The sequence below is a fragment of the Sceloporus undulatus genome, chromosome 5 (assembly GCF_019175285.1).
Source record: "Sceloporus undulatus isolate JIND9_A2432 ecotype Alabama chromosome 5, SceUnd_v1.1, whole genome shotgun sequence".
Classification (NCBI taxonomy): domain Eukaryota; kingdom Metazoa; phylum Chordata; class Lepidosauria; order Squamata; family Phrynosomatidae; genus Sceloporus; species Sceloporus undulatus.
The window spans coordinates 25,375,713-25,399,333 of record NC_056526.1 but is presented as its reverse complement, the minus strand read 5'-3'; the positions used below and the strand labels follow the sequence as shown (position 1 = coordinate 25,399,333).

The 23,621-nt window shown below is 42.6% G+C and overlaps 1 protein-coding gene across 1 annotated transcript in view; it reads left to right on the top strand.

The window, feature by feature from the left end:
• LOC121930550 overlaps positions 1 to 23,621 on the top strand; it is a 43,846-nt gene that overhangs the window by 4,354 nt on the left and 15,871 nt on the right. Inside the window, 12 exon segments of the mRNA XM_042467013.1 lie at positions 425 to 599; positions 1,757 to 1,868; positions 4,633 to 4,739; positions 6,826 to 6,952; positions 7,917 to 8,037; positions 8,655 to 8,740; positions 11,006 to 11,136; positions 13,209 to 13,268; positions 16,599 to 16,665; positions 18,415 to 18,509; positions 20,788 to 20,916; positions 23,582 to 23,621. The exon segment at positions 23,582 to 23,621 is cut by the window's right edge and continues 8 nt beyond it. Of these exon segments, the coding sequence (XP_042322947.1) occupies positions 425 to 599; positions 1,757 to 1,868; positions 4,633 to 4,739; positions 6,826 to 6,952; positions 7,917 to 8,037; positions 8,655 to 8,740; positions 11,006 to 11,136; positions 13,209 to 13,268; positions 16,599 to 16,665; positions 18,415 to 18,509; positions 20,788 to 20,916; positions 23,582 to 23,621 (1,250 nt within the window).

Below are 23,621 nucleotides of genomic sequence, written 5' to 3'. Positions count from 1 at the left end.
TTTTTTTCAATTGATTTTTTTCGTAACCCGGAAATTTCGTAAGGCGGCGCATTCGTATCCCGGGGTACCACTGTATAGGTAGTGTCTTTCTGACTGCTGAAGGAAGGAGACTCTAAACCTGCACATCCAGAATAATAATACTGTGGAAGATCTGGGCTAAAAGATAACTAGACACTTCCTGGATTTATAGGAGTGGTTTGTTGACAAAGTGGCCATAGAAGATTTATCCATGTAGCCAGAAAGTTAATCTGATGATTAACTTTGTTTTGTCTAATTCTTTGCAAATAAATAATAACTGAAGAAAAGGAAAAGTGAATAGAGATGTGATAAGGAATTGGGCAAGGATGTTTCTTTCTCAGTTACCTTCCTTGATTGCTTTTTTAAAACCTCTTCTTTTGTATTATCATATGCTGAACTGCTGTAGGATGGCAAGAGAGGTGGAAGAAATTGTACAAACAAATGGATCTGTACCAGCAACAATTGGTGTTCTAAATGGATGTATCCATGTGGGCCTCCAAGATGAAGAACTTGAGGTTCTAGCAAAAAGCAAAAATGTTGTGAAAGTGTCTCGAAGAGACATTCCCTATGTTCTCAGTCAGGTATTGAACAGAATTCTCTTTTTTTCTTGTTTGTCTGGGCCAATTCTAGGTCAGGGACATCTCAACATTGCAGAAGGGGATCAGAACTTTTATTTCCTCAAATAGGTAGATGTTCAGGAAAATTTCTGCAGACTCAGGCCTAAAACACACAGGAAAAAAAGAGCAGCTTCCGACTGGTTTGGGGGCATGGCATGCAGATGATACATGCCCCCAGATTGGCTGGAAGCCACTCTGGAACTGCTGAATGTGGCCTTTGGCTGCTGGAAAAAAGGGGGTAGAAAAAGTGCTCCTTACTGGTGGCCTGTTTGGGACTACGGTGGTGGCCTGCTTTCAGAGCAGACCATCCAGTTACCACAGTCCTATGTCAATCAGGGGCTGACCAGGGCTGGAGTGGCCTTTAGTTTCCTTTGAAGAGAGGAATCTTTGAGTTTTGTGTGTACATGTATACATCTATACATGTAAATATAGCTATACCGTATATACTCAACTATATGTCAACCTCATATATAAGTCGAGGGCAGGTTTTGGGGCCAAAATTATGGATTTTGATATGACTCGTGGATAAGTCGAGGGTAAAACCTAGGGGCATGTAACAAAAGATCTAAAGTGGATGAACCAAAGGAAAACAACGCCAAAGAACTTACAAAATTCCAGCAGGCATAACTATTTCTACTCATACTAATGGCTGGATGGATAAGAGACTAGAACGGGGTCAATGTTTCCAAGGCAGATTAAACTCTTGCCTTTCACCATGTGAGTTAAAAATATAGTACTTACATTGACCCGTGGATAAGTCAACCCAGGTTTTTTGGGTCGATTTTTTAACCTAAATTTCTGGACTTACACATGGGTATATACCGTATGTGTGTGCTAAGACAATCTGTAATTTTTTTCTAATGATGTTTTTAAACAGAGGCTGGATGGCCATCTCTTGGGAGTGCTTTGATTGTGTGTTCCTGCATGGCAGGGGGTTGGGCTGGATGGCCCTTGTGGTCTCTTCCAACTCTATGATTCTACAGTCTTAACAGACCAAGGTCCTATAATTTTTAAAAATATATATCTTTGCCCGACAGTAGTAAAATCAATGAGTGGGCTAAACACCCATTATTTCCTTCAGTCATATGCAGTCTGGATTATGACTGTCTGTTTCATGACAGGGCTTATCTGGTGGAACTACTGTGGCAGGAACCATGTTTGTGGCCCACAAAGCAAAGATTCCTGTGTTTGTGACAGGAGGAATTGGAGGGGTCCACCGTGAAGGAGAGAAAAGTAAGAAGCATGATATTACTTCTGAATCGAAGGTTTAATTCCCAAATGCTGCTTCATTTCCTCTCATCTTTTTTGGATCTGTTTATTCCACACCAGGTAAGATATGGGAATCATACAACTCTCCACATGCTGCTGGACTCCAACTCTCAGTGTTCTTCACCCTAAACTGTGCTGGCAAGGGCTGCTGGGAGTTATTTTTCAAATATATATGGAATACTGCATGATTTCCACCCACACATTGGGCCCATTCCATTTTATTTACTGTTTGTTATTGGAGTATGGGAGTTATTGGAAGATTAACCAATGAAAGGTGAATCCACACTGGGACTGTTCCATTTTATTTACTGTTTGTACCATGCCAGGAATGCGGTGGCTCAAATGGTTAAGATACTGACTCTGTTGACTGCAAGATCAGCAGGTTGGCAGTTCGAGGCCCGCATGATGGGCTGAGCTCCAATCACTAGTCATAGCTTCTGCCAACCTAGCAATTCAAAAGCATGCAAATGCAAATAGATAAATAGGTACCACTTCGGTGGGAAGCTAAACAGTGTTCTGTGCAGTCATGCTGGCCACATGATCACAGAGTAGTCTCTGACAACGCTGGTTCTTCAGCTTAGTAACAGAGAAGAGCACCACCCCCTATGGTCGGAGATGAGTTGACAACCTTGTCAACAGGGAATACTTTTACCTTTACCATGCCAGCGTGATTTCTCCCTCCTCATACCTAGCAGAATAACCTACTATGCAAATTAAGTATGTACAGTACATGCAAATGGCTTTTAAGTTACACAGGGCACATAGTATAGCTTTTCCTGGTTCCCAACTGGAGAGGCTGGTGTGGTCTTACCATTAGGCAGACTGACGCAGTCATCTCAGGTGTCAAATACTTTAAAGAGGAAAGAGTGGCAATCTCACAAACTATTATTCCTGGGCTCCCTGGCTGATGTATTGGAGGAAAGAGTTATTTGTGCCAGTCAGACAGCCTGCCCATTGCCCCAGGTTTAGTGGAAGACACTATTCCGATTGCTAGTACTGACATATATTTCAGATGCTAGTCCAGTCAGTTTCTGAACATGGAATGGGGAGGGGCAAGTTGCCATCTGGTTTTGCCTCTCAGTCAGCAAAATATCTTCAGCTGGTTGTATAAGGAGGAGACATAAGCCACTCATAATAGATCATATGTTTTGAATGCAAACGTCCTGGTCATAGACTCTTAGGCTGATGTCACACTGCAGAAATAAAGCTACCACTTTTAACTTCCATCGATCAAAGTTATGGAATTCTGGGATTTTCAGTTTAGTGGGGCACCAGAGCTATCCAAATGGAAGGCTAAATAGCTCACAAAACTACACATCTTAGAATTCCATAGCATTGAGCTATGGCACTTAAAGTGATGTTAAACTGCTTTTTTTCTCCACTGTGTCAGCAGCCTCAGATAACAGGTGCTGGAAAAGATCTCTAGATATGTTAAATGTAAGAAAGCATGTAAAATTTCTTGGTTTTGCTTTCAAGAGAACAGTGGAAGACTTTGGGGTAGTGGGAGCAGATGGGGACTGTGGGATCCATTCCTCACACGCTTTGGCCTGTTACAGACTGCCAAGATAAAGCTGCTTTGAGTCTCTTTGGAGGTATGCTGTTTAAATGATGCATGCATCCTAAGAATCCGGAAGCTGCACCAAAGCTGCACTCCAGTGCTTAGGAATGGACCCCCCCTTTGGCGCGACCTCCGGACTCTTAGGACCCATGCTTCATTTAAATAGCATACCTCCAAAGAGACTCGACAGTGGAACACATTTCCTCAGAGTGTAGTGGAGTCTCCCTCCTTGGAGGTCTTCAAATGGAGGCTGGGTGGCCATCTGTCGGGGATGCTTTGATTTGGATTTCCTGCATGGCAGGGGGTTGGACTGGATGGCCCTTGTGGTCTCTTCCAACTCTATGATTCTATGAGAGAGTCTATGAGAGCTTTATTTTGGCAGTCTGTAACAGGCCTTTGTCTACTGAAAGCTTCAGTGCAAGCCACAGCCATTTTCTTGCATGAGGTAGAGTTCAAATGTCACCTCCTCCCCACAGCTGAGACCACCACTCAATACCTATTAAAAGTCTTGCTGAACCAGTCAGATTTCAATTCATTCTTTTTGTGTGCTTGTGTTGCCTGAATCAGGTAGCTTCACCTAATTGCCTGGCTGAAAATCTTCCATGAGCTATTCTTTGCCCTGAAAGGCAAGCTCTTCTGGATACTAGTGGCCATTTCTCTTAGGAAAGAAATGACAGGTTGTTCAACTGGGCTACGACACTGGAAGAATTGATTAACTTCTCTCTCTGTGTGTGTCACAACCTCAATACATACATGGAGAAACCAAGATACTGCTTTGAATGTAAAATCAAGACATGTTAAGCATGTTCATATATTTAATTTCACATCAAGTTTGGCTCTTAATCCCTAGAAATCAGAGCTTGGAAAGGTTATCTTTTGACCACAAATCTCAGTCTTCCAGATGGCATGGCCATTAGTTGTAATACAAAAAAGGATTTTTTTAATATCCTGCCTTGGAAGCTACTGTCAATGAGAGAGAATTATCTTTGTCAGCATTGTCCAGTGGTCTGGCTCAGTATAAGGCAATTTCATACATTATGCCAATACTGAATTTTGCTTCCTTTTCCTGGTTGCCCACTTTAAAGCCTTTGAAATCTGGCAAAAGGACTTTTCTCCAGCATGTTATTTCCCTATCTTGTTCTCCAGTATATATTATTGCCTCCTTTTCAGCTTTGGATGTGAGTGCAGACCTGACAGAGTTGGGTCGTACTCCAGTTGCTGTGATCTCTGCAGGTATCAAGTCGATACTTGATATTGGTAAGACATTGGAATATTTGGTAAGTAAAGCTAACTGCACAGGGGAGGGGAGGACCTGGAAGTGAAGGCTGATAATAATATAATTCCTGAATTATTGACATTCAAATGAGTATGTTGGATAGTAATAGAAAAATAGGAAATAATAGGTGGGGGAGGGAGGAGGCTGTGATGACCTCTCTTGAAAAAAACAAAACTTCCCTGGATCCTACTTTTCCTACTCTACTGGATAACTATAGGCCAGTCTCCAATTTTTGGGCAAGGTGTGGTTGCTTCTCAACTCCAGGCATTGCTGGATGAGACAGATTATCTAGATCCATGTCAGTCTGGTTTTAGGCCTGGCTATGGAACATAAATAGATTTGGTCACCTTGGTGGATGACATATCCAGGGAACTAGACAGAGGGAGTGTGATCCCATTGGTTTTGTTAGACCTCTCAGCTGTTTTTGATACATCAATCATGGTATCCTTCTGATTCACCTCTCTGGGATGGGGCTTGGAGGTTTTACAGTGGCTCCTTTCTTTCTTGGAGTGGTGTTCTGAGAAGATGGTGCTGGGGGATTCCTGTTTGACTCTTGGCTACTGTCCTTTGGAGTTCCTCAGGGCTCAGTTTTGTCTCATATGTTATTTAACACATACATGAAACCACTGGGAGAGGTTGTCTGGAGTTTGGGAGTAAAGCGTCACCAGTACGTTGATGATACCCAGCTCTATCACTCCTTTCCACCTAATTCCAAGCAGGCTGTTCCTATCCTGCTCTAATATACTGGATGAGGGCAACAAATTGAAACTTAATCCAGACAAGACAGAGGTTCTCCTGGTTAGACAAAAGATAGATCTAGGAATAGGGATTCAGCGGGCTGCCATAAGTGAGGGTATTCCTAGATTCAGCACTGAGCCTGGAAGCCAAGGTATCAGTGGTGACAAGGAGTGCTTTTCCACAGCTAAAACTGGTGCACCCTGGATAAGTCAGATTTGGCCATGGTGGTACATGCTTTGGTTACATCCCGGTAGGATTACAGTAATGCACTTCATGTGGGGCTGCTCAGAAATGTCAGTAGGCCCAAAGAGCTGCATCCAGGTTGTTTACTGGATCTGGCTACAGGGAGCATACAACTCCCTTGTTGCAACAGCTCCACTGGCTGCTGATCTGTTTCTGGGCACAATTTAAAGTGCTGGTTTTGACCTATAAAGCCCTATATGGCTTGGGTCCAGGCTATTTGAAGGACTGTATCTCCCTTTATGAACCCACTAGAACACTGAGAGCATCCAGAGAGGCCCTCCTCTCTGTCCCACCACAGTCTCAGGTGGGTTTGGTGGGAACAAGAGAGAGGGCCTTTTAATTGGCTGCTTCCAGCAGTGTTGCCAACAAGCTTCAAAGATATTCCCTGGAATGTTTTACCAAAATCCAATATCCCTGGAATTCCCCAATATTTAATGGAATATTCAGTCAAAATCCCCAGAAAGAAATTAATTTAATTCCCTGGATTCTGGGGAAGTTCCGGGAAATTGGCAACTCTGGCTTCCAGGCTCTGGAACTCCCTCCTTAGAGAGGCCAGGATGGCTCCACCCCTGCTTCAGTTTTGGCAGCAGATAAAAACATTTTTATGCCTCCAGGCTTTCTCACACTGACATTGGTGATATAAGAGTTTTATAAAGAGACTCAACTTGTAATACAAAAGCCATTCCCATCAGGGTTTGTATTCATTCCTTCAGTGTTCCCACCCATCCATTTCTACTCATTGTCTCTATTATTTCCTTTTCCTTTGTCGCTGGTGTCATCATTATTTTCCTTCTTTGCAAATGTAACATGTAATTGGTCAATGAAGAAAGCCAATGTAATAGTGTGAGGTCACTGCCAGTCAGGAGGAAATGACAATACCACTACCTTTATTTATTTCCACATATTCATCTAAATGACTCTGTTTATTTTATAATGAGAAGGAACATACTGGAAGGTTTGGAGAAAAGTGTAATCAGTGTAGGCTAAAAGTGGTCAAGTACAGAGCTTGAAACAGTTCATTTTTGGATTAAAATCCCTAGAGTCACATTCTCCTTGCCATCTGGGCTTTTACTTTGACTGTTGACCTTCCCTTTCTACCTCTGCAGGAAACTCAAGGTGTCTGTGTGGCCACTTTTGGAGAATCAAGAGAGTTCCCAGCTTTCTTTTCACACCAGAGTGGCTTTCAGACACCATTTCAGGTGAAGAATGAGGAAGATGCTGCTCAAATGATTGGTGAGCTGTAGGTGGAATAAAGTGCTCTTGCTGCATGAGTGGAGTCAGACTGGGATTTAAATCAGGGTTTGAGAAATCAGTGTACTGGACTATAGCTCCCTGAATCCAATGGTTACATTGCCCAGTGCTACCAGCGGTCATACTGGCCAGAGGATTCTAGGGGCTATAATCCAAAAAAGGAATTGCTGCAAGTTTAGCTTTGTTTATGCATTGCTGCAATTCCCCATGCATGTTTCATCACTTCCTGCCCCAAAGAAAATGTAGGCTTTCTAGAGATTTCCCACATCCATTTGTCTCCTCTAATCGATCATCTGATTTCATTTTCATTTTCCCCTTGGTCCTTAAACCTCAGATTTCTGCTCTTATGCCCTCTATTTTTGTAGATCAAGAGAATTAGGGCAGCCAAAGGAACAGTTGTATTTCAAAATCTGACTTTGTACTGCCAGGGAAGAAAAGATCAAAAATATAATGGATCATGAAACAATGGGAGTTTCGAAGTCCTTATTGCAAACAGAGCTATGTTTCTGAAGTTCTGTGGCTGTGGAGGATAGTGGGATATTTTTTCATTTTTCTTACTCTGTCATCCCAGTCAGCTGGGATCAGAAAAAGTTGCTTTAGGTATGCATGATCACTAGAATCATAGAATCACTCAGTGGAGAAGGAACTGGGAGGATAGCTAATCCACCCTGTTTCAGAAATCTTACAATTATAGTGCCAGATCCTGTCTGATCTTGGAAACCAAGCATGGTCAGCCCTGGTTGGTACTGGGATGGGAGGCTGCCAATGAATACTAGGTGCTGTTGACTCTCAAGTCTGCAGTTTGTCTTGTTCTCAAAAGTAGTGTACAAGAGGTACAAAACAGTATGCCTCCACCTTTGCAAAGAAACAACAATAGCAGTTTTCTCCCATCACTTTAGAAATAAAAAGAAAGACTATGTCACATTAGATTAATCTTCTTTCTCAGACAAATCATTGGCCTTGCAATTGGACAGTGGAGTGCTGATTGCAGTGCCTTGTCCAAAGGAACAAGCAGCATCCGGACACCTTATTGAAGAAGCAATCCAGCAGGCCTTGGAGGAGGCTCGGTAAGAATTTCTTGAGTCCTATCCCTCTTTTTGTAATGATTAAACCTGTAATTATGTAGGCAATTATGTTCATGCTAGTATCTGCGCTTAGAAGCTTAGCATAGATTATAAGCTTCAGTTAAATGTACCTTCTCCCACTGCTGCTCCTGGAGTGGAATATATTCTAAAACTTAGAAAAACCTATTTGGATTCTGTCATCCCCTGTTTCTACCCAGTCAGTTCTGTGTACATGTGGCTTCTGCTGTCAACACACAGAATAGTTTTATCCTTCATTCAATCTGACAGAGAAGATCGCCCATCATCACATTTGTTAAAACAAAATGTGGATTGTGTGCTTTCTTGGCAGACAGACTACTCAGATTATAGACATCCAGGCACACCTTTACAGTGATGTATTTGTACACAATCTTTGGTTGGGGGGGGGGGTAATGGGTTTGTAGAATAGATATGCCGGCTGTCACAAGGTAGAAAAATAAGTTGGTATTTTTTTAAATTTTATTTTACTATAGATACCCAAGGCATTTAATTATGCATTGTTCATATTAATCAGTCAATAAGTGATATTCTGTAACTTGATTATCTGTTCTCATCCTGGATACTTCTTGTTACATTTTTAGGGGAAAAGGTATCATGGGAAAAGAACTCACACCCTTCCTGCTGCAGAGAGTGAATGAATTATCCAAAGGGGAATCTCTGAAAGCCAGTATCCTTTCCTAGTAATGTGTGTACATTTATGGGCCTAGATGCCACCTGTTGATGAATTTAATTGGTATATTTTTAGGCAGGGACTATTCAGAGGTGTTTTGCCATTGCCTTCATCTGAAATATAGACAAGAGCACCTGGTTTCTTGACACCCTCCCTCCCCCATTAAAGTACTAACCAGACCTGACCTTGCTTAGCTATCAAATATAGTCAAGGTCTGGTGCCTTCTGGGTATTCTCCTGCAATATAGTCCAAAAAGCCAGTTTATAACGTCTTCAAGTTTTCATAAAGTCTGGAATTCTGGAAAAAATAGTACCCTAAATTTCTTCCAGATTAGGTTTGTTTTGTTTATGCACACAGATTTGAATCTCTTTCTTCCCAAGAGAGGCGGCACATCATGCCACACATGATACAAGCCAGATGCTCTGATGCTGGGTAGAGAGACAAATGTTTAGCCACTGCAAGGAGCAGGAACTTGGGCTAGACAAAATTTTAGTCTGATCCAGTAGGATCCTTACTTATCCGTATATTCTTGTGGCAATCTGCCCAAATTCAAATAGTGAGTCTCATGGATGATTCATGGGGAACTGTTTCCCCTTGTATAGGAACTGTGGGATCAGAAGGCATCAGAGGGCCAGCTGTCCTACTTTAAAGAGGACTCTCTCTTATTTGAATGTATGTTCTTATTTAAAGGGCCACCCACTCCAAGTCCAGTTTGAAGGCAAAGAGGCCTAAGAAGAGATTGTTATCTCTCTAGGCCAGTGGTTCCCAACCTACCTAATGCCGTGACCCCTTAATACAGTTCCTCATGTTGTGGTGACCCAAACCCATGAAATTATTTTCATTGCTACTTCATAACTGTAATTAAATAGGTGCTTTCCAATGGTCTTAGGCGACCCCCATGAAAGGGTCATTCAACTCCCAAAGGGATCCCGACCCACAGGTTGGGAACCACTGCTCTAGGCCTTGAAGTTAGCACCTAGAGAGCAGATCAAACAGGGATGTGGTGTGCCTCATTACAATTTCTAAATTTGTGTGTCGTGTCTGTCCGTCTCAGATTTGATCAAATTCACATTTTGTTTTGGTGGTGATGATGCATTTCCTTCTGTGAAGGTGCTGGAAGGCAGTAGGTAAAGAGGAATTCCACATTGCAGGTGCATAGACTCAGTGGAGAAACTCATGGTCCTGAGTCTGCAAGACCATAACAGGGCTGTTAATAACAGGAGCTACACAACATGCTCAAGAGTAAAGGCATATCACTGAATACCAGAATCAGGGTTGTCCATGCCATTGTATTTCCAGTGTGAAAGCTGAACAGGAAAAAGATCAGCTAAATTTGAAATGTGGTGTCAGAGGAGAGTTCAGAGTATGCCATGGACTGCCAAAAAGACAAATAAATGGGTCTGAGAGCAGATCAAGCCTGAACTCTCCCTTGAAGCCAAGATGACTAAACTGAGACTGTCATAATTTGGACATATCATGATAAAACATAACTCACTAGAAAATATAATACAGTGGACCCTTGCCTTACGCGGTGGATCCGTTCCACACACACACATACACACACCCCACGTAAGGCTAATTCTGCGTATGCTTGAGCCCCATTCATTTGAATGGGTGAGCCCCATTCATTTGAATGGGGCTTGTGTGCGCGATGGCTCAGCGGCGTGGGAGCACGCAGGGTGCCATGGGCATGTGCCCCATTCATTTGAATGGGACGCGCTGCCCATGGCGCTCCGCGCCCTCCCTGCGGCTTAAGCACGTACACTCAAGTCCGTTATAGCGCACCCGCAAATAACGCAGGCGCACTGTAATGCTTGGCAAGGTAGAAAGTAGTAAGAAAAGAGGAAGACTGTATAACAGGTGAATGGATGCAATTGTGAAAACTGGCCCTGAATTTGAAGGACCTGAGCAGGGCTTGTTGATGACCGGGGCTCTTGGAGGTCTCTCATTCATAGGCTCCCCCAAAGCCAACTTTGAGCATTAGTAACAACAACAAGATGATGTGTAAGTAGTCACTCTAGAAGGACATAGATCAAGAGATGTAATCATATCATTGTGAGACTGCAAGTCCCAGCAGTGCTTCCCAATGTAGCAAATTGTGTGGAATCCTGGGAGTTGCATTCTCACAACATCTGAAGGGTTGTATGATTCCCACCCTTGGTTTAGATGCAAGAGATCCCTGTACCAGTTGCTTACATGCATTTTTTCTTTTGGTTCCTGGTTTGTTGTTGCTTTCCTTTCCTTTCATCAGTCCCCCTTCAGATATTGCTTTGATTAAGAACAATGCCAGAGTGGGCAGTCGCATAGCTGTAGCCCTGAATAAGATTCAGAGAGCCCAGGGACAAAGAAATAGCTTGCCTCAAAATGAATATGTATCTACTGTTCCAAGACCAGTGAGTACTCAGCCTTGCTAGAGATGCCAGTTTTTCCAGAGAAATATCTTTATTCTTGATCATTTGCTCATCAAGTTGGAGTGCAGGGCTCTGCTATTTTTGTTGGAGTTGGACTGATACCTGGACTGATTTGCTGAGCAGGAACCATTTTGGGCTGTATTCGTTATTAAACAGTGGCACATACAGGGACTTAAATCATGTACATGTACTTTCTGCACATGGGGAACCCTCTAATTCTGTTGGACTACATCTCTCAGTGGCAACGGTGGTCATCTTTAAGGGGTGGTGAGAGCTGTGGTTTAACAAAAATTCAATCTGCCATGTTGGGGAAGACTAAGATGTTATGTGTGAATTTTCTGTATGCAGGACTCTCCTGTTCAGGAAGGAACTGAACTGGAACAGCCATTACATGTAATCTAGTTCCATGATCATGCTGATTGATGGCATTAAGGCTCAGTTGCAGACAAGATGGGTGGGAAACAAAAACACCTGCTGAATCATGTTAGAGTTTGGAAGTAATTCTATATAAGGCACGGTGCGACTCATAATATATTTCCCGAGATCCTTCATCAGGAGATGTAGCTATGATGACAGAACTCATTTGTCATAGCTATGTCTCCAAATATGACACACACACACACCATCCTTCTTAGAAGCCAGGCAGCACCACTAACATAGGCATTTCCAAGGCATTGGGGAGCAGGGTACTGAGTGAAGAAGTGTCCATTTCTCTACCAGCCATAGAGCACCTTCTGACAGGCAACTGCAGGGTGCCACAACTGCTTGTCTAAAAGCATCTTGCTGCCAAGAGAAGAGTGGCCACTTCATCGGCACCTTGAAAACCCCTGTATTTATGTGATCAGATATGGAAAGAAGCTGTTAGGCCAACATTAGAGGGGCACCCTGTAACGAATCTTGATGTTTCTTCCATGGCAGCAAAGGTCGCTCCTGTGCTCTGTGCAAACAAGTGACTAGAGACACAAGAGATAATTTTTTGGCAATCATCTGACATATTTAAAGACCATTTCCCTTGGAATGGAAATCATATTGCTACTTGATTCAGTGGGTCTGCCAATGGATTAAGGATGACATACACAAGGAGAGCCTGCATAGTATAGTGGTTTGAGTGTTGGACTAGGACTCCAGGAGACCAGGTTGCAAGTTTACATGCAGCCAAGGAAACCTACTGGGTGACCTTGGGCAAGTCACACTCTCTCCACATAAGAGGAAGGCAATAGCAAACATCCTCTAAAAAAAAGCCTTTCCAAGAATACTCCCTGATAGGTTTCCTTAGTATTGCCATATGTTGGAATTGATTTGAAGGTAAATAATGATGACAGATATTTTATCACAGCTATGCTTTTTTGGAAACCACTGTAAACTTTGCAGTAATCAAACAGGAAGAGTGCTCGTAGGTAGCAACATACTTTGTGACAAATGCTTAGTGTGTTTCAGCCAAAGGGGCACTCAAACAAATGTCACTTATTGTGCTTTCTTTCATTAACTCTTATTTTGCTTCTGTTTAGAGTGTACATGTTCCCACATTTAGGCACTTCAGCCCTGCTGGATCGGTGGGGCAATTATATGAGTTGAAGATAATTGGAAAGCACAAACAGTCTGCCCAAGCCTTCTGGCAATTGCTCTAAGTTATGGGAAATAATTATTAGTTAGCTGATTGTTTTTTCCCACAATTAGAACCAGTTAGCCAGTGTGGCACAGTGATTTGAGTGCTAGGCTATGACTCTGGAGACCAGGGTTCCATTCCCAGCTTGGCCATGAAACCTACTGGATGACCTTGGGCAAGGCACATGCTCTCAGCCTCAAGGAAAAGCAATGGCAAACCTCCTTTGAACAAATCTTGCCAAGAAAACCCTATGATAGGTTCACCTTAGGGTCATCATAGGTCGGAAATAACAAAGTTAAACCACTGCTGTACACCTCTGTTGGGCAGGACTTGGATCAAATGCTCTATTAATAGGTTGATCATGCCTGACAGTGGAAAAGTGTGGAAGATAAAGACAGGTGACATATAGCAATGCTATGATATTTTTCCAACTCTGTTTTATTTTCAGGTGGTCATTGGTGGCATCAATGTTGACATCATAGTCAAGGCCAAAGATTCAACAATACTGGTAATTTGCATTTAGTGATATTTAAATGACATTATAGAACCTGCATGGTGTAGTTGTTTTTATTAGGACTCTGTTGGATTAGGACTCTGGAGACCAGGGTTCAAATCCCTGTTTAGCCAGGGAAACCCACAAAATGTTAGCAAGTCATATTCTCTTAGAAGAAGGCAATGGCAAACCTTCTCTGAATAAATCTGGATCCTGCAATGTGGTTGCCATACATTGGAATTTATTTGAGGGCATGTAACAACAACAACACATTGATCTCTTACAGGAGTGGAAAACATGAAGTTGGATTGTAACTTCTATAAACTTCAGTCAGTGTATCCATTGGTTGTGGGATGATGGGAGGTGCCATTGAGCAACAACAGGTCACTATTTTTGGCCTGTTGAATTCTGAATACTAGTAATTTGCTATGCCAGTTTTCTTGGATCTTTGGTAGTATAAAGGATGAATGCCTGGCTGCAAACAAGTATTGAACAGGCTGCTAATTAAACAGGAAGCTGGCATGGAATCAAATGCCCATATATACTGGGCCATTGTAATGCAACAAAGAACAGGACAGGACTGCTGTAGGTAGTTTCTTCTAGAAATCTAAAGCACATTGCAAGAAGTGAAATGGATAGTTCCAGCTGCCACAAATGCTGGTTTGAGACTTCTGGAACCCTACAGGAATAAATAAAGTGGGAACTCTTCCACACGGAGAGATATTGGCATTAAGCTACTGCTGTTTTGCACTATGTAGGTGTGATGTAACCTGCTTTTTATCCCACTTTTATGGGTTGTAGGTATTGCTGTAATAAGCAGTGATTGTCATGCAACCCGTATCCAATGGAAAACATAATATGGCCCCTATGAATTATGAGGAATAAAAACACAGGTGACAAACCCCCAACTGAGTGGATTGTGTAGGGCAGGGATAGGCAACCTGCGGCCCACGGGCCGGATCTAGCCCGGCGAGGCCTTGGGACCGGCCCCAGCCCAGTCCTGCCGCCAATTCCCGCCGGGACCTTTGGGGAGCAGTTGTCTATAGAAGCCTCAGAAACATGCATTTATATTAACATTTTTTAAAAAATCAGCATTTTTTTTGTGTGTCCTCCATTTTTATAAAAGTGTCCTCCATTTGAAAATTTTGTCCTACATTTGTCCCGGTTTATTTATTTATTTATTTATTTATTATTTAATTATTTATTTTTTGGCTTCAGCCCCCCCCAGTTGTCTGAGCGACAGCAACCCGGCCCCCGGCTCAAAAAGGTTGCCTACCCCTGGTGTAGGGAGAAAGGGAGGCTTAAAGCTGATAAATAGACAAAAAGATGTTTGCTTTGCCCTGTGTCTGGCTGGAACATTGGATGCCAAGTGATATAACATGCTTCTTTTCCCAAGGACTTTGTTCCACAGCCAGGCATCTGACCACATTTGTGATTAGCTGATATGTGGTTGGAGAGGAGAAATGGAATAGTGCAATGCTTATTTAATTAAAAATTAATTAAGAAAACACTTCTTAATCTTTGGAGACAGAGAAGAAGAAAAAAAAACATGGTAAATGTTAGTGGGTGTTTCTTTTCCAGAAGAAATATGGAGACTAGAAAGTAATAGGAATCAGTTGATTGTAAAGCAGGGGTCGGCAAACTCTGGCCCGCGGGCCAGATGCGGCCCATGGAGGCCTTTCGGCCGGCCCTTGCCTCCACTGATTGCGAACAGGGCTGCGACGGCGGCAGCAGGCCTCTGGGAAGACTGTTGCCTCCACTGGGGCCCTCCAAGAGGCCCGCTGCCGCTGCCAGAGCCCTCTTGGAAGGCCCCAGCGATGGCAAAAGGGCTGGCCCCAGGCCCCATCAGGGGCCGGCAAAGAGGGGGAGGCCTCTAGCGCTGGCGGCCCCCGCTGGCTTTTTTGCCGGCCTCTGATGGGGCCTGGGGCCCCGTCAGGGGCCGGCAAAGAGGAGGAGGCCTGGCCCCCAGAGGGTGGAAGCTCCGCCCCCGGCATGTGGCTCCACCCCCGGAGGGTGGAAGCTCCACCCCGGCACGCGGCCCCCCAGTTGTCTGAGGAACAGCAACCCGGCCCCCGGCTCAAAAAGGTTGCCTACCCCTGTTGTAAAGAATAGCTGTAGCCCAGCTCCTTTTGGATGTCAGCCCAAACTAATGGCAGAGATGACGCAAGGGCATGACAGATTAAATATTGTTATTATTATCTAGTTCAGTTGTGCCTAAATAAAGGTCCTGTCTGAATCATGGTGGGATGCAACACTTACAATGGGTGCTGGTTTCCATTTTAAATTAGTTTCTTCTCTTTAAGTGTTTTGTAATTAATTTTTTCCCCAAGAGCAATGTCCAGAATCTTGTTGGTGTCTTACACATCCATAAATTCCCCTATGGAAGCAGTTTGACATTTTTGTCCAATGTAGAGAAGCTGCATTTGACTTAGAGCCCCCTCCAAATCCTTTCTCAACAATTATCTTGGTTGCCTCCTCACCTTCACCCCTGGGTTAGCAGGTGCACTTTTTAGAAACCTTCCATTGATGACAATTGAAGTAAGGACTTTACCACATGAGGCTAAAAAGTGGAATTTTAACAGGATAAAGGTGTCTTTGGTCAGTACTTATCACATGACATTGTGTCCATCCTACTGTCGCCCTGCTTTACATTTGTTTTTGTAATACAGCTGTCATTGATGGGCAAAACCCATCAATAGCTCTCAATGTCACTATTGTAGCACAGCTGTGTGGGTGCAAAAAGTCTTTTCAGTTCAATCCAGCATTACAACGGTCACATAGCAGGATGGAGCCTGAATCTCTTTCCTCTCCCACTTGCTATTCCAAAGCAGGTCAACTTCTCACCTGTTGGGTTTTTATATTTTTATCTTGCGATATCTCCATACTTACAGCAGAATAATAAAATACTGTAAAATAATTTTAATTTTTTGCTGTAATTGCTCAAACATGGCAAAATTAAAAATAAATAACAATCAGACACTGAGTTAGCCTGCTTTGGAATATTGAGGGGGAACAGTAGAGAGGGGGAGAATCAGGTCCCTTCATGGCACCGACTGATATAATGCCAGAACTGCAGCAAAAAAACTTATCACACCTGGGGTGGGGGGAGGTTTCAAAGCAGTGCAGTTGCACGAAAGAAGAGAGGTGTGATAAGAATAATTTTCAAAGCAGTATGTTCCGGTTTCCTTTCATAATATGATTGCTGTGAGACATAAGGCTGGTGTGATAATGTTTACATTCAAGTGAATTAAACCAAGTAGATACAGGAATGCAATATGGGTACAAGAAGATCACAGAGCATTTTCCTTTTGTTTAATTCCATTAACTTCTGTTCTGTACTTGCAGCATGGGGGGCAGACAAATCCCTCAACAGTGAGACAATCATTTGGTGGTGTGGGAAGAAATCTAGCAGGTAATTCATCCACTTCAGCAGGGATGGATAGACTTCATTCTTGTGGGGTCTAGTTTATTTTTTTACTAGAGTGTGAAAGTCCACCAATGGGTGTAAAATAATAGCCTGGAAGGCAGAAGGAAATGCTGAACCCAGGAATTTATTTTCAGTGTGTACAGCACAGGAGTTTGAAGTTGCTATCAGATAGACTGGCCCTCAGCTGTTTACATTAGACTCGTGTATCAAGTACAGTAAAGGCTATGACAGTGGGCACAAATAACAAAAATAGAAAATTTTGCATCACATACCATAGGTGTGATACTTTAATTCAAAAAATACAAAAAGGGGCCAGATTCAGCTCCTTTATAATTAATTGGATTCTGTTGAGTATGTGCGTACCCTCCAACATTTTACAGATGAAAACTGAGATGCATGAGGCCAAGCAACATTGGAGTGTGGTCAAGATGGCAAAAGGTATTCATGAGGAAGAACAAACAAGCTAGGGGAGATTGCAGCAGTCTGCTTTTTCCTGAGCCCATTGAGAAGAGCAAGACTGCTCCCAGAAGTCCCCCTGTTTCTCTCCCTCCCAGTACTCCCAGAAGTCGCCCATTTGCCTTGCCTTTGCCCGAGTCCTCCATTTCTCTCCCTCCCTGCTCGCAGAAGTCCCCCATTTCTCCCTCCTTCCCAGACCTTCTTCCCTCAATTCCATCCCCAACTTGGGGGCTTCTCCCTCCCTCCTCCAGTCCTGCTGTCAAATGATTGACACCTGGAGCACAAATGGGAACAAGAATCATGCCAAAAAAGCCACGCTTACTCTGGAGTAAGGTAAATCTTGTTTGTAGTGGGGACGAGGAACCTTTTGGAATTGATTTTTGACACATAGCCAAGCCAGATAAGAAATCGAGTCATTCCTCCAATGGGAATGAGCCCCAAGTTAATCCTTTGCTATACCAGTTTTTTGCTGCCTTTTAAAAAGTTCCAGTTTCTTTCTCTCTTTCCCACTTTCTCTCTTTGCACTTGGCTTACTTTAATTGTTGTAAGCTGAGTTAAAAGCAGAAGTAGCATTCAATTAATGCAAAAGAGAGGAGAAAAGAGGAGGGAGAAGAACCTTGCCCTTCCCTGTAAGCTCAAGTGAAAACAAATTGTTGCAGCTACTCCTAGTTTGTGTGCTATTCCTCATTAATAACTTTGCCATCTTGATGACACTGTGAAGTTGCTTGGCCACATTTGTCCTGGGTCTAATCAGCACTGCAAAAATAATGCAGTTTGACACAGCTTTAACTGTCATGGCTCAGTGCTATGGAATTTTGGGATTTGTAGCTTTGTAAGGTATGTAGCCTTCCCTGCCAGAGAACTGTGGTGTCACAACAAACTACAAATCCCAGAATTCTACAGCATTGAGCCATGGTAGTTAAAATGGTGTCATATTGCATTATTTTTACAGTGCAGATTAGACCCTGGTTCATCTGTGAAATGTTGACAGATATATCTTTGGCCTGTTATTATCTCATAGTCCCCCATCCAGGCAATAACCAATCTCAACACTGTTTATCTTCTGAAATGAGCTGAGCTTGAATGTAGTGATCATACTGGGTTAGAGGGAACAATAGTCTGGTCTGCTGTAAGGCAGCTTCCTGTACAAAACAGAGAGAAGACAGCTGCTCTTTAATTAGCCCATGCCCTCCATCCAAGGTTTCTGTCTGGAACGTCAGGTACAAGATTGTTTTTTACACAGTCCAGTTTTGTTCTGTTTCTCTTTTCTGGTTTCAGATTGCTTAAGCCGTCTTGGGAAGACTCCATTCTTTATCTCAGTCATGGGGAAAGATGAACATTCTGAATCTGTCATGCGTTACTGCAAGCATATGGTAGCTCATAGCATGTGATTACTGTTTAACAGCTCTGCAAAAAAAAAAAATCTTTTTATACTGGGAAGGACTTGATCTTGGTTTTGGTCCTTATTTTATAAAGGGCATTACTTTTGCTACAAAAGACCTATGCAGCTAGTTCTTTGGAGGCTGTTCCTTTCAATTACAGGGAAGATGCCAAAGTGTGTGACCAGCAAGCAAGAAATCACAGATGTTCTCTCACAGCTTCCCTTCACAACAGGGCTTCTCCACAAGAATACAGTGGAAGGGCTGCCAGGCCCAGGAAAACCCAGAGGAGTGAAGACAAGCAGCCACCCAAAGGGAAGGTATTTTTACTATACATCAAAGGAGCCACAGACAGAATAGGCAAAGTGGTGAGGAAGCACAACCTTCAAACCAGCAAATGCTTTGATCAGCCAAGGACCAGAGAGACCCTCTCACAGCTGCAGGAGTTTACCACATACCATGCAGCTGCAGACAAGTCTACATAGAGACCACCAAATGCAGTGTGCAAACAAGAGACACTGCAGACTGGGCCAGCCAGAAAAATCAGCAGTAGCAGAACATGCCACTAACCATCCTGGGCATAAAATACTCTTTGAAAATACTGAAGTTCTGGACCATGCCAACCACTACCATGTCAGAACACCCAGGGAAGCCATTGAAATCCACAAACACCTTGACAATTTCAACCGGAAAGGAGAAACCCTTAAAGTGAACAAAATTTGGTTACCAGTCCTGAGGAATAGCAAAATAAGGACTCAGCAAATGCAAATGGGAAACCATTCAGAGTCAGGGGCTTTCCCAGCAGATAATGATCACCAATTAACAGACACTAATCCTCTTTTGCATTAGCCTCCCAGCCTGAGGCCAGCCATCAGCACAGAACAATACGCTGCAAATCACTCCTGCATTCCCAGGCTCACACAGTATATATACACCCAACTTTTTCCAGGCAAAGCATTCTCTGAAGATGCCAGCCACAGATGCTGGCGAAACGTCAGGAAGAAACTTTTCTGGAACATGGCCACATAGCCCGAAAAACCCACAAAAAACAGTGGATATTGTATACCCAGAAGGTTTAAAACTCCTTGTGGCTACATTCAAACTCAGGAGACAGCAGCTTTCTAATACCTTCACTTGTTTTTAACAACATATTTCTGACTCTTATTTTTGCAGGAAGAAAAAAGGGGGGAAACTCAATGTTTTGAAGGATTTAAATGATTATTTCAGTCATATATTTGGTTTCAAAGCTTGCTGTCAACAGGGATACCATTTCACATATTAGTAGACAAGTTGGGGAACGAAGGATTCACAGCAACTTTCCAAAATCACCCCTTGGTTACATTCAATATTCAGTTTGGCAAGAGTAATAGTATATTTTTAAGAACATTTGTTGCCGTTGTTCTAGTGATTAGAGTGTGAGCACACGAAAGACCTGAGTTCAAATTCCCACTCAAGGGACCTTGAGCCACACATTATCTGTGTTAGTCTAAATCTATTACAGATGGTTGTTGTGAGAATAAAGTGAGGGAGGACCATGTGAGAGATAAACATGCAATAAGTACTTTAAATACATTGAGCAAGGTAGTGACAATTTCCGACCCTTCCTGAATAGTGTCCCTATTATCCACCCAAATATCAAAGAACAAAGCAAAAGCAAAACAAAGCCAATCCATAAGAAAGCTGAAGGAAAGTCCCTGTATATGCCTGTGTCTGGGTAGTAAGTGAGAAGACTCCTATTTATCACTACTCTTCATAATCATCTTTCTGTGATTTGTTCTTCAAATATTCTATTATTCAGAATATTCAATCTTCCTTTTGCAAACAGGGGCAGCAACTAGAAATAGAAATTTCACAAAGTTGGGATGTAAATGTATTCTAGGCCCTCTGATAACTCTGAGACTCCTCTTCAATTTTGAAATCCAGGGGAATGTAGAAGTGGGACTGGGATTTGGAAAGCCAATTGAAACAAGACAGAAAAAGCTGGGTTTACATACATCCCACTGAGTCCAAGAGGATTTAGGATCACACTCAAGGACTGGTGTGTTTCCACTATGTTTGTTGTTGTGCAATCATGATGCTAATCCAGACCACATTGAATCAGAAGCTGGATTCTTTATCCAATTGAGATTGTTATTTGCGTACAACTAGAGCTAGATAGGAGGGACAGCATACATTTTGCTTTTAAGCCCCGAGACTTGAAAGAGCTGGTGGGAGCTGCAGAAATGTAAAAATATTTCACTATATTTCTTTTCTCTCTCTGCTTTGCTTTGAGGATATGGGAGGCATCTTGCAACTGGAGGGACACAAAACAGCCACTTACTGTGCTGTAATCACAGGTAACGGAGAACTAACCCTTGGCTTGGGAGACATGGACATCCACCAGCAGATCACTGAGCAATATGTAAGACTCTTCTGTGCCCTCTTTTTTTCACAGGAACTGAAATCTCACTGTCGCACTTGCTACTTGCATTATCTTCAGCTTTCCTAAGGGGTTGGGGTGTAGCATTTGGGAAGAGGGCTTGGAAGAAAAAAAAGTTTGACTATAATTCTCTGAATTCCCTGGCCATTTCTGCCTGCCCCAAACATCTGTTGCCTGAAGCACTTGTCCCAATCTGTCCAAAGAGAGAGTTGATTCTGGAATTTAAGCTGTCCTAAAAGAGAGTATGCAATTACTGATATTGCCTTGCTTCTGTAGACTTTCCAGTGACATACCATCTGGGCTGGATACTGTATATGTAGAAGAGTGGTATTTGAAGGGCCATTTAGAGTAAGGGGATCAAACAATGTAACCTTTCAGATATTGCTGGATTGCAGTTCCCATCGTCTTTGGCCAGCACAACTAATGGTGAGGAGTGCTAGGGGTTTCCATCTTAGTAGCATCTGAAGGCCATTTGTTCCCCACCTATGATTCAGAGTAGGAAAATATTATAAGAACTTTTGGTGTAGATAAGCCTGCAGAGCTACCACTAGTTACATTCTTAGGAGAGAGAAAAGAGTGGGACTCAGGAAGTGATCATGAGAAGATCCGTTAACATCAAGAGGAGACAGATCACACATTGATGCACAAATGAACACCTAATTCACCTTATGTGTCTCCATCATTACTATCCCTTTAAACATATAATGTTCATCTGCACTCCACAACTATAGTATTCATACCATTTAAATGATTACAGCACCATACAGTGAATACACTTGTCTCTCCACATTTGTGGATTTGATTATTCACAGATTTTATTAATACAGTATCTTCTCTCTAGGAATTTAAGTCCTCCTGTGTAACTCTATGGTCAGCCTTAACCAAAAGTCACACTGAAGGACCTAGAGAAAACACCCCATTAGGCATTTGTAGCTCTTGCAGAGCACTTCTATGGTCAATGTCAATGTCTGGCAGATGCTGACCACAGAGTTGCACTGGAGGACCTATAGATTCCTAGAGAGGTATTCTCTCAGGTAAAAACAATGTTTTTGTTATTTGTGGTTTTTCAACATTCACGGGGGTCCTCTGGGGGGAGGGATGAATGTATTAATATTAATAATGCCACTATTTAAAGCAGTTAACAGTGTGTATGAAGACAGTTACAAGGTATTTAATATAATATCCTACAATTGTTTAAAGAATAAAATTTAATATATCAAGAAAAGGAAAAACAAGCAGATACAAAGATGGCTGTACACTAGGATGCTTCTGAATGATAGTTCCTCAGGGTGTTCAACTACACAGGAGTCTTGGTGGTCCTGATTCTTGGTGCCTGATCATTTGTGGACGAGAGGCTCAACGTCACCACCACCCAGCCTAATCTTAAGGGAGTTCAACATTCATGTCCCAACCTGTCCTGGTATCCTTGCCCATAATCAGATTCAGAAGCATGACACCATCTACTGAGACCTTGAGAGGACTGCAGCAGATGATGTGATTGTTCTGCATCTGGCTGTGGGGACATAGCCAGACTCTTCTCCAATCCATTCTTTGCTAAATGGGGGAGGATATCACAGCAAAATGGTGAGTCCTGGGAGAGGCAAGAGGATTGATATAGTGCAATTCTGCCTGTAGAACTTTACACTCAGTGATTTAGGATCTTGGCCACTATTTACCAAGCTAGGCCCAGATAATCTGTAGTTCTAGGTACTTTGAGCCACCACTAAAACCACCTATAATGAGCCTGTCCTTCAGAAAGAACAAGAGTTGTGACAGGGTGCTATTTATCTGGCTCCGCTGCCTGCCCTGCCTCCACCCACAACTCCTTACAGGCGCTCTGTTTCTAGGATGTGCTGAGCTGTAGAAACACAGATAAACACAGCCTGTTTGGTAGCTGAGGCATATTTTGGGCTACTAATGGAAGGGGTGATTAGGAGTGATTCAGGTGCAACTATACCCTTTTCCTGTGTCAATGACAACCATGGAGAAAGATGGAATCAAGGCTCTGTACTTAACAGCTGATAGTGTTTTGTTTAAAAAGGCAGATGTATGTCACCAATTCACTTATCAACAAGACCTTTAAAAGGCTGAAGATGGAAGGGAAAAAGTTACTCTCTCTCCACCCTTTTCTGATCTTCCTTTCATTAGCAAATGAAGGAAAAAGAGTGTAAAACCATTAAATTATATATTATGTCCTGGAATGCTTTTTAGAATAATACGATTAAAAGAAAGCCTTACGATTTCTATCAGGCTCAGTGTGCTGATGGACACTTTGATATGATGTTTCTTTTGATTGATTTTACCTAAATTGTGAACTGTGAAAAGTTGTCTTGAGCTGGAAGGAAAATCTATGGTGCAGGCCAGTATGCTAGGCAAAAATCAGTTTGGCAAAGCTAAAAGTAACTACAGTTACAGTTACAGCTAAAAGAAAACTACAGTTTTCCATACTCTCCCAGCCATGAGAGAATGCAATTTGGAAATCCAGTTACTGATACACAGCAAACCTATATCAAGAAGAGCAGTCAGTATATCCTGGCTAAATGGAACATGTCCAGCCATGGAATTCAATTCCTTTACTTTAGGAAGAGAAGGGAGTACTTCATTCTTAGAATCAAGTCATTTTTTTATGACTGACTTATTCCTTCAGGTGTCCAAATTCAAAGAGAATCTCTGCTCAGCTCCACTAA